The following is a 14,766-nucleotide window of genomic DNA, read 5'->3' as shown; positions in this document are numbered from 1 at the left end:
TTCAAATATTAAGATATAATTATTATTTGTAGGAGTATAATGATGTAGTCAGAAAAGTCAAGAAATAATAACTTTCCCAGAATTAATGGGAGTACTGATTTCAGGTGTATGATTCAAACATACATATATGATTCCATCAAAACAGCAATGAAATGCCTGAGTTACTTAGGAAGTATCATAGCAGGAACTACATGGAACCTATGAGAAGAAAAATGTGAAACTTACTGGGAGTTATAAAAGAAGACATGCAATATACTATGTTCCTAGATGAAAAGACTAGGAATAGCAAAATTGTAAGTTATTTCCAAGTTAATCTATATATATGTTCACACACTGCATTCAGAGTACTGATGTGAGCTTTTCTATGTAGAAATTCAACAAAATTATTCTAAAAATATATATATATAGAATATTAAACAAACATTAATATGAAATGAAAAGAGTAATAGGATGACATAAATTGAACATAAATATATATATTATGAAAGTACAGTAATTAAGATAAAGTCTCAAAATTAGGCAAATTGATCAATTGTAAAAGAGATCCCTGAAACATTACTGCACTCTGTATGTTTGTGGTGTAATTTGATAGGAATGAGTCCTCAGAAAATCAAATGTCTAAGACAAGAAGTAGTCAAATAGGGATCAAATCAAGTGTGTGTGTGTATGTGTGTGTGTATGTTTCCAATTATATATTATGAAATTTCTGGAGAAAGAAATTTGAGTTACCTACTTTAATTTCCATTCTTGAACAATGTAATAGATGGGATAAACTTCGGCTGTAGTCACAGTAGATTCCAAAATGAATAATGGATTCTAGAGAATATTTTCTTGTTCACCAAGCATTCCAAGGCAGGTAAGTGTTTCTGGTTGGATGTGTGTGTGTGTGTGTGTGTGTGTGTGTGTGTGTGTGTGTGTATGTGGTAGGGGCTGGGAGGATGCCCTTCTCTTGTTCTCACAGTTATTCAGAGACCCAGTCTGATTTTGGAACAAGGGTTCCAAAATCTTTCTGAGGCTCATTGCCATTCCTGTCTACAGGAAGGAAGAACAAACATTGGGAAGATTCCAATGGAAAGTTTTTATGGATATGCTTGGAAATAGTGCACTTTACTTTTGCTTCCATTTTCATTAATTAAAACTCTTCCTCATAGCCACATCTATAAATGAGTCAGAAAAGCATAGTCCTCTTGTGATAAAGGAAGAAGAAAATATTTATAAAAGATGCCATGTAGTTTTTAAAAAAACTAGATCTGATGCACCACTATCTTTTTTAATGTATAAATGGGGATTTAAAAATATCTTTATTGATTTATATTTCACATACCATAAAATTTACCCACTTAAAGTGTTTAGTTCAGTGGATTTTAGTGTATGCATAGTTGTGCACCCATCACTGAATCAATTTTAGAATGTTATCAGTCCTCCAGAAAGAAATTCTGTACCCATTAATAGTCATACCCAGTTTCCCCTTCTCCCCCATCCCTGGCAACCACTAATCAATGTCTCTATGGGTTTGCCTATTGTAGATTAGACATTTTGTATAAATGGAATCATACAATTTTTTATCTTTTGTGACTTGCTTCTTTCATTTAACATAATAATTTTAAAATTTATTTATATCATAACATGTATCAGTAGTTAATTCTTTTTTTGTTTCCAAATAACAATCTATTGTATGAATAAACCACATTATATTTATTAGTTGATGGAAATTTGGATTATTCCTACTTTTTGGCTAATTTGTGTGCTGCTGTTATGAAAATTCATGTACAAGTTTTTGTGTGGACATATTTTCACTTCTTGGGTATACACCTAGGAATGGAATTGCTGAGTCATGATAACTATATTTAGCATTTTGAGGAACTGCTAAACTATATTCCAGAGTAGTTGCACAGTTATACATTCCAAACGGCAGTATGAGGGTTCTCACATTCTCACTTGCACTTGTTATTGTCTGTCTTTTTTCTTTTAGCCATTCTAGTCAAGATGAAGTAGTATCTCATTGTAGTTTTTTTCTTTTTTTTTTTTTGACAAACTGAATTAAAAATTTTTGTTTGTTTGTTTGCTATATAGTAGGTCCTTTTTGGTTATCTATTTTAAATACAGTAGTGTGTACACATCAATCCTAAACTCCCAATCTTGATTTGTATTTCTTTAATGAATAATGTTGAGCTTCTTTTCATGTACTCATTGGCCATTTGTATTACTTACTTGAAGAAATATTATTTAATCATTTCTCAATTTTTATTTTTTATTGTTGATTTGTAAGCTTTCTTAAATATCTTTTTTAGAAAAGACCACAGGTTATCAACGTTAGAATACATTTAGATTTAAGAATTCTTTAGACTGCATTTTGTAAAAGAGGCTTTTTGCCTGGATTTAGCCACTTAAATCTCATGTATTTTAAATTCACTTTGAAATCATATATCGCTTGTTTAGCCCCACTCCATCTCCTCTTTTACTTACATATTTGATTTCTAAAAATAGTTCATTAATCTGCTTTTATTTTATGATGGCAAAAACTAGTAATTGACAATGATTGAAACTTTATTCTGAGATGTGAACTGTATAGTGTTGAATTATACACAAAACAGCAAGGTAATTCATTGGGTTCTTCTAGTTAGTTTCCAATTACTCGTCCTTAAGAAAATGGTAAAGAACATTAAGCTTTAATTGTAGTGGCCAGAAATGTTTCTGTTTTTGTTCTAGTCTGAATTCTTGTCCTTCCAGATTCTGGAAATCCCCCTTTTTTACATTTTTTTTGTATCATTGCTCAAATTATATTATAAATATTGAGTATTTTATTTCCGTACACTCGTTTTCTCTGATATGTTCTACAAACAACTCAATACCTCTTCTAATTCATCTCAAGAAATTTAGGCAATTTGTTGTGTCTCTCTATCAAATCTACGTATTTTAATTAGTGTCCTCTGGACTCACTCATATCACATCTTTAAACAAACAAACAGAAAAAGATGAGAAATGGAAAAGGACCTGAGGTTTTATATGGAAAGGATCCTAGTATACTTGCACTATTTCAGCCCATTGAGCTTATCTGAAATATTACTATTTGGGGAGAAAAGATTAGGAGAAAACTAAATAAAGATAATGATTTATAAATGTTAATACTGTGAACAGCTCCTACAGTTTCAAGGAACCCTGAATAAAGGAAGATGTCAGTATTTAGAAAGTAATACTTAAATGTAGCCCAGAAACTGAAATTTAGAGTATTATTCAATCTAAACTGCTTTAGAATCCTAATTTGCATGGTTCTATTGAATGAAGTAGAAAGATTTCAAGCCTCAGAGTCTAATTCCAATTCTATTACTTCCAAGAAACATGACCTTAACCAATTTGAATCACAGTTTCTTTATTTATTAAAGGGGTAATTAGGCCTACTTTGTTATAGTATGAGGATTAAGTAAAATAACGTATAGAAAGGCCCTAACACAAAGCCTCACACATTTAATCCTGGGAAAATGTGGTCATTAAAACATACCTTTAGGAATTAGAACTAAAAACCAAATGACCTGGATAGTAAGCAAAATTTAAAATACAACACCATCTTGGGTCACTTACTTTCCATAGTGGTTTTCAAAGACTGCATTGTATATTCTTAATCCCCAAATGTGACAGTTTCTCTAATTATGAGCCTACACATTTGTACACACATTCCATCATTATATTCAGGACTTACCCACTGGACTGTAACTAAGTCTTTAATGAGTTACTAATGAACATCTTAAGCTTAGATCAGCAAAAAAAAAAAAAAGAGTGTTGAAAAGCTATTCATAGTTAAGCCTGTTGCTTTTAATTAGACTATAAGCCCAATCAAATTTCCTGTCTTCACTGTTCTTCCCAAGTTTGAAGAAATTGAATAACGAGTGACAGATGTACCCTTACTTTGATATTATTAGTTTAATGTGAAGTTAAAGGGGATAAATACATTGAGCTAAATTAGAGAAATCATTGCTTATTAAATACAAAGATAAAATAATATGCAAAATTAAAATAGCATTTTACAATGATTCATTTTTTTCTTGGATTCAGATGACTTCAAAACCGATTTTGTTGTTGCATTAAGAAATAACAGATGACATGAGGAAAAAAGATCCAGATATGATTAGACCATGTAGAGGAAAAAAAACCCTCTATATTTATAAAAGAAAAAACAGCTTTCACACATCACTTCTTCTCTCCAGGCTGTTAGAGACACTATGAGAGTAGTGATCATAGACACTACCTGAATTAGATTACGACTATTCTTTTCTGTAGCGCTTGTTACAAATCAACATGGTGGTGACTATTTAGCAATGATCCTTTTTTAAAAAATTCCTTTTGATAGTGAAGTTGGTGAAACCATGCAGACCTTAAGGGCACATGATTTAATAATGCAGACAGATAATACATAAAATTCAAAACAACAGGCTGGTATGATGCTCCCTCCAAGGAACACTACATATTTGCTTAAAAGGAAGCCTTTTATATTAGTCACAATGGCTCAGGCCAGTGGGAAGAGCTGTGATAGTCCAGATGTTTTATGGGTTACAGGCTGTCGTTAGAGGCAGGCTTGTTGTCGTGCCTCTGCACAAAGATTACAAACCACTATGCTGATTTTTAAAAGTAGGTGTCCAATAATAATTACACTCTATGTGTATATCACCAACATAATATAATCGATCGTTTTGACCTGTGAGCCTGTTAACATATCAGCTTTCTTGTGAACCAGCATTTAGGCATTCATTTAGTATGTGTATTGAAGAGGGGGTGCAAGGGTAAAAGTCTCTTATTACCAGAAAAAAGTACATAAAAAGTTTTCATTCTTCTCAACTACCTTCAGAGATGCCAGTTATGGTTAACTTAGGATGGGGAGAAAGAACTTGCTAACGAGACAGATCTCTGTCAAAATATGTATGGTTTTGCTGTTTTTTCCCCACATGTCAAGTACAATTGGCAACATGATTAAGAAAAAGTGCTCCATTACTACAGTTATAACGATTTTTAAAGAAATTATTTACAACATTCTGAAAGCACATTTTCTATACCATTAAAATTTTAATATCCTTTAAGAGGGGAGTAGAGGGAGGGAAGTTAAGAGAAAATCCGTATTTTCCAAAGAATAAATTCCAGAATTTTTCTATTGTTATCATGAATTGAAATCTGTTTGCATTATGTTTACAAAGAGGCAGGTGTTTTTAGTTTGAAAAAAAAAAGCTATTAGTTATCACTCTTCTGAGGAACAAGATATGTAATAGGCATTTTATTTAATTTGAATGAAAATAATGTCTTTTTGTCAGAAACTGATTTTTTTTTTACAAATTTACATCAATAGCAAACATCTTACTCTGCTTACTCATTTTAACAAATGTTTGAGATATTTACATTACAATATTACAATCTAGGCAAAAACATGGAAGATGCCATACATGAAAGACAATTAAAAATAATCTTTTAATGTTGTTTCTTTTGTTTTTTAACACTAGGAATTAAGTTTCCCTTTAGCTTTATTCATAACAAGTGTTTGCTTCTTTCACTAGTCTCAGGATGTCTTATATAGCTTTCATAACTTGACTGTTCAGTCTTCTGGTGAAAGTTTAGCCGTATTATATTTTATTTTACTGTAACAGCTCTGTTGTAGAGAAGAAGAGCAAGGAACCCAGTCTGAAGGGAAAATTGCTTGCCCGCACAGGACATACCAATGCTTCATAAAACAGTTCAGCCCAGAGAAGGAGTCTGTTGAGTTAAATTGAATAATATTCACGTATACTATGAAGGTTGCTTCATCATACATAGGTAGACAATTCATCACTTCGGAGCCATTTTCTTGTAAGACCCAGAATTATGTCAGATTTTTCTCTGTGTTAGAACTTCCATGATGTAATTTCTACTTGGTGGCATCCTTCGTCAGGTGCTTGAATTGGAACTTTTATGACGGTTGTTAGAGATTACTACCCAGCCTAGAAAGGAATTTTGCAGCTGTTGACACGCACTTCTAGGGAGAAATCAGGAGAGTAGTAATTTATTTATATGGCCAAAATGAAGGTGCTGGGAGAAAGGTAGAGCCTTTCAGGTATGCAAAAGGAAGCAGAATTGGAAAATGACCTTTACTTAAAAGAAATGAAAGCAGTAGTCTGTCTCCCTTTCTCTCTCTTTTCCCTCCTGCTTCCTCCCACCCCTTCCTCCCTCTCTCTCTCTATACATAGATAGATAGAGAGATATAGTTATAGATATGGGACTGAATTGGATTAGATATTCTGTATCAATCAATCATTTGTTGTTATAAGTATTTCAATATAATTTCTAGCATTTATGTAGCACTTTGCAGTTAGCTGAACACTTTTGTACACAATAGCTCAGGGAATACTCACAACAATCCCTTGAATCATAAGTAGTAGTATCAGTAATTTTAAGATGAACAAATATACTTGGAACCGTCAATCTAATGATGCAGTGACATTTCAAATAGTTGTTAGAAGAGAAACTCAAATCAAAATTCCTTAACCAGCTCATGGAGACTTCTTCCAAAGGCATTTTAATAACCTACTGAGAATTGCCTTATTTTGTAGACCTATGATTTAAATTAGAAATAAACCAACCAAATCAGCATATAGAAGAATGAGCTAGAAACAAAAGGAGAAAACAAAAGAAGTAAAGTTTGTAAAGTTTGATTTAAGGAAAGCAGTATTGTATTTGCTTAAATCTTGGAAATAAAAAAGAAATCAAGATTTTAAATGTTTAGAAGATTTAAATTTTAATTTAAAAGTAGATTTAAAATTTTAGATTTTAGTAGAGAATAGAAGGGAAGTAGTGTGAAATTTGGTGCTGATTATGTACATATTGAATAGTTTAGAATAATTATAGGAAGCATGATACTGGGAGTGTCATTTGGAAAGCCTGAGCAGTAGGGGTAAGAATTTCCTGTTAAGAAGGATAATTTGAACAACGGATTTGGCAGGTACATATAGAGAATAAGTTTTATATTCAAGAGATAATAGTGAAAGGCAGAATTGAATATGTAGGTTAGGGTCATAGCTATAATTACAGTACATGCATTACAGTACATTTAAACCCTGTAAGGCTCATAATTAGCTAATTATTAAAAAGATATGGTAAACTATTACCCCAAAACACAAAGACAAATGACTCATGAATATGAATGTTAAATCACCTGTAACTCTGATAATAACACTCTGATGATGCCTTGTTGTAAGCATTTCTCTCTCCTTAGAAATATCTTAGTACTGCAGCCCATTGCTATATCTAGATTCCAGGCTCACTATTATGATCAATAGATGTTTGGAGGAAGAAGCTGAATAATTGAATTACATCGCTACTCACCTAAGATGAACAAGAAAATAGAAGCAGTTGAAATTGGTTAGAAACAATGCTTATTTAGTATTTTTATTAATTATAAATCAGTTTTGATCTCTGAAGGCATATATTGTTGAAATCTGATACTTAATATTTATTTCAATTATAAGCTCCACAGATAATATGAAAACTCTGGTACCACCATCGCGAATACTTTACCTCTTACATGCTCATTATTTTTCCTTTTCTTCTTGCCTCATATTTACCCACAGCCAATATTCAGGAACTTTGATACTCTGATGGCCTTTGATGTTTGGAGACTACACATAAACATAGTGGAAATATTTTGATCATTTCAGTAGGTTGTGAAATATTAACTTTTATATTTCATGCTTGCCCACTAGGCAAGCAGAATCAAAGTGTTTAAATAGTAAAAGTATCTGAATATGAATTAGTTATGTGGACAATTTATGGTGATAATTTACATTACTTATGATGAACTTTTAATATTATTAATGATTAAAGCAACTCACATTTAAAAAAAAAATTAGTGTCCCTCTTTTAAAAAAATGAAATCTGAATCAGATATGTAATTTTTAAAGAAATTAAGAATGAAGTTTTTCTCTCTTTGAAGAAGGATAGAAAGAAAGAAGAACAAGATGTATTGGCCTCATCGTTACCTCCTGCCCTGGAACCAAAATTACCTTTGAGACATCCTAAAATTACATACAACAAAGTTTGAAAATGTGGTCTCAAGTAGAGATGGGTGTGGAGAATAAGGGGGATACCTTCCAAGTACAGATGATGTCACAACATTGTGGGGCATTTTTTCATAGTTAATTTGAAAGAAACCTTTCCCTTATGAATCTGGAGAAGAAAAGAGACATTCAGGATGTGAAGGCTATCTTCAGATATCTGAAGACAAATGCCTTCTAGGAGTAGCTTGATAGGTTTTGCACATAGCCCATTTGTATCAAATTTAGACAAGTGGGTGGAGAATGCCAGAGTATAGATATCACACCTTTTTCCACATGAGGAAGAACTTGCTGCTTCAAATGGAATTGGGTGGCCCAAGAACAGAGTGAGTTTGTGATCACTGTCTCCTTGTGTGAAACTTGGAGATTTTTAGCAGGGATGCTCTAAGGGTTATTATCTATTGTGTGAGTTGAATGATTCTTTCCAGACTTGAGATTCAATGCTTTTAATGGAATACCAGACTTATAACAGTGATGTTTATCTTGAAGATTTATTTTTATAATAGCTTCAGGAAGAAAAATTAGATTTATATTTATACTTGAGTAAATATTTCCCCAGAATTTATATAGTACCTTAAGTATAACATATACAATATTTTTTAAAACAAAAATTATGAATTTGGCTCTGTTCTAACAACCCTTCTCCATGTGGGCAGTGTAACGTCCCCTCCACTTTTGCTTCCAGTGGTCGGTGACTCTGGTTTCCTTTGATAGAGATGGTCAGTTTAAAGGAGAGGCTGATCTATAGACATATAAGATAATCCAGCTTCATGGAACACCTTGGAGTCTAATCTCCTTTAATTTATGAGTAAAAGTCTACTTAACTTCCTGGTATTTTTATTTTCCTCAGTCTTACCACATGGAATTATTTTGTTCTTTGATCGAGATCTATTCTTTCTGGGTCCCTAGACTTCGCTTTCCGGTTATAGTTCAAACATTTTTGTCTATTTCTTGTTTAAGCTGAGATTCTTTCATTTAATGCAGGCACTATTATATCTTTCAACTGATGGTGATTCCACTCTATATGCATTTTAAATCAATTATAATTCTCTGCCTACTCTAGCAATTGACCTTTCCTGAAATAATTGATCTCTGATTCGGTAGAGATCATTATTCCTATGTCTTTTTTCCTATCCTGCCCTAGTCTTTTTTTCCCAGGAGCTTTATTCAGTATCCTAAACAGATGGTTGATTGTCCCCAGACTAAAAGCCTTACCCTGGTTTACAAAGCCCATGATCTGGCTGTTGCTTACCTCTCTGATCTCATTCCAGATTACTCTTCTCCCAGTCTACTACACACAGCTTCATTGGTCATTGTGCTATTTCTTGATCAGACCAAGGTGGTTCCAACCTGAGGCCTGTGCAGCAGACTGGAATGCTCTTTACTCCTGATTTTTGTATGACTAGCAACTACCAATATTTTGAGATCTCAGTTTAAATTTTACTCCCATAGATATGTCTTCCATAAAAACCTAAACAGAGTAGCCTTTACATATTACCCTACTTAAACCTTCTATGGTTTACTCATATCTATATTGTGTTAAAATTATTTATGTATTTGCATTATTCTCCATCTCCCACACAAGAATGGGTGATTCATTAAAGTAGGTATGTTATCTGTTTTGTTCACCAAAATCTCCAGCACCTAGAAAAGGACCTGGCATATAATGGGAACTCAAAACATATTTGTTGAATGAATGAACAAGTAAATGCATGTTCCATCACCCCGAATGTCCTTATATGTTAATTTGGCTGAGGGTGAAATCTTTCAACTTTATTATAACTGAAGCTTGCAAGATAAATAATAGCTTTATAATCTTTTCCTAATTTCCTTCCATAGAGCAGTAAAAAAGGTGTTAGGAAAAACATACCTGTATATATTCATGTAAAAATAATTAAAAATTAGTCACATTGTCATTTTGGATAACAAAGAGAATGATATTTTGGAAGTTAAAAGATCAGAAAAGATGCCACTGGAGGTCATTATTTAGAGATTTTAATTTTCACAGCTTTTTTGGTCTTAAAACTTGTTTCTTTCTTTGACACCTTTTCATTCACATGAACTATCAAAATAACACTCAGATTACCTCTTGCCTAGATATTTTAGTACACACACTTTATGATGAGTTTAAATAAAAATGTTGTTTAAGGGTGATGCCTTCAAGTTATATTCTAAACTTTTTCATTGTAGATGGATTGTTTGACAGATTTCTTAATATAATTTTTGTTTTCTATAAGAGTGGTATCATTTGTTGTGATTTGGAGGAGAACATGTTTTTCACTCTTAATTTGCAAATATTTTATATATCAAGAAATTGTAGTGCTACTTTATACACTTCCAGTGTTAGAAAGATGATCTAAAATTCTCTTGCTTTATCGAATTTCTTAGTTTCTCTCCTGACTATTGAATGGTAGCCCTTTGGCATTATTATCATGTTTTTAATATGCATGTTATAATATGTTAAAAATAATTATGTAAAGCAAAATCTTCTTCCTTGTAATGTCTTTTTCTTTCTGTTAATAGGAACATTTTCATTATCACTCCTATTTATTGCACTAGTTGCAATTAGTGTAGAGAAATATGTATCTGTACCAATTCACCAAAAAAACAAAATCCTGTACTTATATCGTTCTGTTTTTCATATCATATAATGTATGACTGTTTTGTGAATATTAAAAATTAGTCGTGTGTGCAATTTTATTTTTTCATTATTGTCTTGGTCTTCCATATTTATTCATTTATGTAATATGTACCATTTGTCAGTAAAATCACTGTGTATGTAAATGGCAAAAATGTATGTATATCCTTTTCACCCTAATGTCCATCACAGACCTTAATACAGCATCTTTCCAAAAAGGTTAAGTGACCTGAAACATATAAATAAATATAAAACAATCCATGTAAGTGTAACAGTACAACAAACGAAACTAATAAAAAGAAAACGTCTCTGAAACTTTCTTCACCCATTACTTTATCAAGCTTTTCGTGTGTAAATATTTAGTTCAATAACCAGTATTTTTATTGACACAGATATTAGTGCCCATAAATTATAACAGAATGCTGTGAATCTTTAACAAATATAAATAATCTTTATATTTTTTTCAGGTAGCTTTCTCTGCTTTCAATAATTATATTTAATTTTCTAATCATTGTTAGGAATTAGGATAAAGTTTTTGGCTTACTTAAGATCGTGATTAACTAGGACAGAGTTACGCAGTCAGTATCACCCTAGCGACTAGGAGATACGATGTCCTCAGCTCCAGGGTTGTCTGTGGGGCCTGGGGTGGTGGAGTCCTGGGCCTATGGCCTGCAGCAGAGAGCAGCCTGGGAATAGCCCCTAGCAGGGCTCCTCTGAGGCCGGCCTGAGCTGAGCGGAGTCTGATGGTGCGCCCTGCGGTCCCCGCAGGTGGCAAGCACAGTGAGCGACATCCAGCCCTTGCTGCTCCACTGCGACATGCTGAGCGCAGCCCAGGAGGCGCTCTACCTCCCAGACATCTCCTTCAGCAGCCAGCTGCGGAGCGCGCCACTGCTCATCGTGGACAAGGGCCCCGTGGAGCTGCCAGAGGAGTTCGTGGTCCAGGTGCCCAAGGAGCTCAGATCTCAGCCCAAGGTGCGGCCAGCGGTGGGGAAAGAGGGCTGCGGGTGGCTGGGCAGGGGCTCCTGGGAGGCTCAGCCTCAGGCAGTGGCCCAAATGTGTCTTCTCATATCCTTAGTCTCTGCATCCACTCATAGTGGCTGATGTTTGCCCCTGCTGATATCCTGATCTGTTGTTGAACAATGCATGCTTGTTCTGCATTAGAGCCTCATCACTATCTCAGAACGTTTGACTTTAAATTTCTGATTGCGTTTGAAATATCTTCGCATTATCACAGGAAGTTTACAATTACTCTTAGTGACAATGTCAATGGTTGTAAAATTTGAATGGTTGTAAAAGACACGTTTTAACATTTCTGATCATCTGCTTGTTTGAAATAAAATTCACATCAGTGGAAACTACCAAGATTTTTGAGGCGATTATGGTGAAAACATCTTGGTTAGAAATTGTGTATAGTCATCTAAAGCATAAAACCTGATAGAAAGGTGATTTTTACACAAGCCACCTAATTTTCTTATGAAAATGTTGGAAAGTGCTTTATTTATAATATTATCTCTGCAGCTGGCAAGTACAGTGAGTGACATCCAGCCCTTGAAGTTCCAGTGAGGAATATTATACAATATTTGCACAAAATTCAATACTGTTCTTTTCCTCAATACTTTGTATATATATTTTTTACCTTTATGTAATATTTAGGCAATATAATTTTTTTTTTTACTCACCAAACTCAATTCAGACACTCTTATCCCTCTAATTTCCCTCAGGGAATATAATATGTATAATGTAATATAATATAATATAACATAACATAATATACAAGCATTATATAATATTTATATATTTATTAAGCATTTATATAATTATATAAATATTATATTTGTAATTTTCTTTCTGTCTGCAGCATGAAAAAGGCTGAGAAGCATTTGGCAGGCGGAACCATGGGTATCAAGCCTTGTTCCAAAACACACTCACCTCTCCTATAGCCTAATTTAATAATTATACAGGAAATACTGGCAAAGGAACATGAAATGCCACTATATTAGCTGAGCTTATCTTCTAAGCCCCGTTACAGAACTCCCTGGTAAAATAAGTTGGAATACTGTGTTTTAGTTCAGGGACTAAGGTTGATGCATCACCCTTTGATCAATTTGAGATTTAAGAGACCTGTGAAATTTAAACCTAACTCTTCAATTACTGCAGCCACATAAAAAGAGTCAGTGTGTGGTGACTTTGGCACTCACAGTGGCTCTGTCCACTGAGTCACATTGTTCAATCAGTGGGCTAGAATCTTTCAGTTCAGATTCACCTTTCTTCCCTAGTGGTGATGATTGGGGGGCAGTGGTGGTGGGTAAGTGCATATGTTTCTACAGAAGCATGTAGAATTGACTCCAGTGTGTTCGGGAAAAATCAGGGAAAATGTATGGTAAACATTCTTTAAGAACTACATTTTTTTCTTTTCTGTTTTGCTTTGCATTACCATTTCAAACCTGAAATTCTCTAAATTGGGTGCAGTTACATTTTTCACAAAATGTGCTTCAGCAGTCACAAAGTTTTCATCATAATATTGGCTTTTGATTTATATTGTAAAATAGTAATATGAAATTAATATTATTTAATTTACCCAATGCATATATGTTCATCAATTTCTAGTACTAGTGAAGAAGAAATCTAGAAATGAATTTTAATTTTTGAGTAGATGTTATAAATGTTTAAATCAGCAACTATAACATAAACACACACACACACATAAACACCTGCTGGCAATTCTGTCTTGTGACAAAAATTTAGAAAACCAGTCAATTAGAATAGTTTTTCCTATAGTACTTTTACTAAAATGTTGGCTGAATTTTTACATTCCCCCACTTTTATAGCTTAATAAGATTTTTCTATATTACTGGCTTTTACTTTTTGCCACGTATGTGGCAGATTACAGTGTAGTAATGGGATTAAGTCATGTTTTTCTATCAACTTACAAATAGGAAAATTGTATTCTATTCTGTTTTGGACAAAGACAAAAATGAGGGTACAAGGCAACCTTTATGTGATCTTGTAAATGAAGACTGATGTAAATGTCATGTGATTTAAAAGGAACCTACAGAATCATGTTAATCTGTTATGATGAGGCCATACTTTTTTTTTTTTTTTTAATTTTATTTATTTATTTACTTATGGCTGTGTTGGGTCTTTGTTTATGTGCGAGGGCTTCCTCCTGTTGCGGCAAGCGGGGGCCATTCTTCATCGCGGTGCGCGGGCCTGTCACTATCACGGCCTCTCTTGTTGCGGAGCACAGGCTCCAGTCGCGCAGGCTCAGTAATTGTGGCTCACGGGCCCAGTTGCTCCGTGGCATGTGGGATCTTCCCGGACCAGGGCTCGAACCCGTGTCCCCTGCATTGGCAGGCAGATTCTCAACCGCTAGCGCCACCAGGGAAGCCCCGAGGCCATACTTTTTGAAAGTTGCTTTTGTGTAAAAGTAATTTTATCAGTGAGATAGAGAACAACTGAAGGTCATCTTCAAATGCTCCCTATAGAAAGAATAAAGAAAGCGAAGTAAATATTACAGGGGCATACTCTTTCTTGATATAGAAGATAGTACATACAGCTAGAACACTTGGACAGTTATTAAAAATGAAATTAAAGTGGGAGATACCACATTACCTTGAGCTCTTCGAATTCAAAAGACATGAAGAATTCAAGCTAGAAAATGTCAATGAACTCCAGCTTCCTTCCTTCCTCCCCCTGTCTTTCTAAAACAAAAACAACAGTATGTTATAGAAACAAGATAATTTAAGTTATAGAAAAATCAGGAAAAAATGGAAATAATGAAGACTGATATTAATGCGATCTTTGATTGGAAAATAAAATTGATATTACTTTAAAAAAGTTAACCTCTATTTGTTCTATTGATAGCCAAACAAGCAAATAGAAACCCAACACACACAGCCTTAACAACATAACAAAAACCCTTTTATTTCTTTGAAATTAAACTTTGCCCCTTTTTCCCCCTTTACATTCATTTGACTCCAGATAGCTAATAGCAGTTCTTGAGAGTTAATGAGTGTTTGGATTCACAGGAATTAGGACTTCACAGTAGAGCAGCAAAGCATA

General features: G+C 33.7%; 1 protein-coding gene across 6 annotated transcripts in view; it reads left to right on the top strand.

Annotated features, from left to right (window-relative positions):
• Nucleotides 1-14,766, top strand: part of ADGRL3 (adhesion G protein-coupled receptor L3) — an 846,510-nt gene that overhangs the window by 291,342 nt on the left and 540,402 nt on the right. For 5 of the 6 annotated variants that reach the window (XM_057547222.1, XM_057547220.1, XM_057547224.1 and 2 more), the window contains exon 4: nucleotides 11,473-11,676. The exons of the other annotated variant lie outside the window; for it this stretch is intronic. In XM_057547222.1, the coding sequence (XP_057403205.1) occupies nucleotides 11,473-11,676 (204 nt within the window). The remainder of the gene's footprint in view (nucleotides 1-11,472; nucleotides 11,677-14,766) is intronic. 6 annotated transcript variants of the gene reach the window in all.

This window comes from Balaenoptera acutorostrata, chromosome 5 (assembly GCF_949987535.1).
Source record: "Balaenoptera acutorostrata chromosome 5, mBalAcu1.1, whole genome shotgun sequence".
NCBI lineage: Eukaryota > Metazoa > Chordata > Mammalia > Artiodactyla > Balaenopteridae > Balaenoptera > Balaenoptera acutorostrata.
Note: the sequence above shows the minus strand (reverse complement) of the source record. Positions and strands in the feature narration are given on the sequence as shown.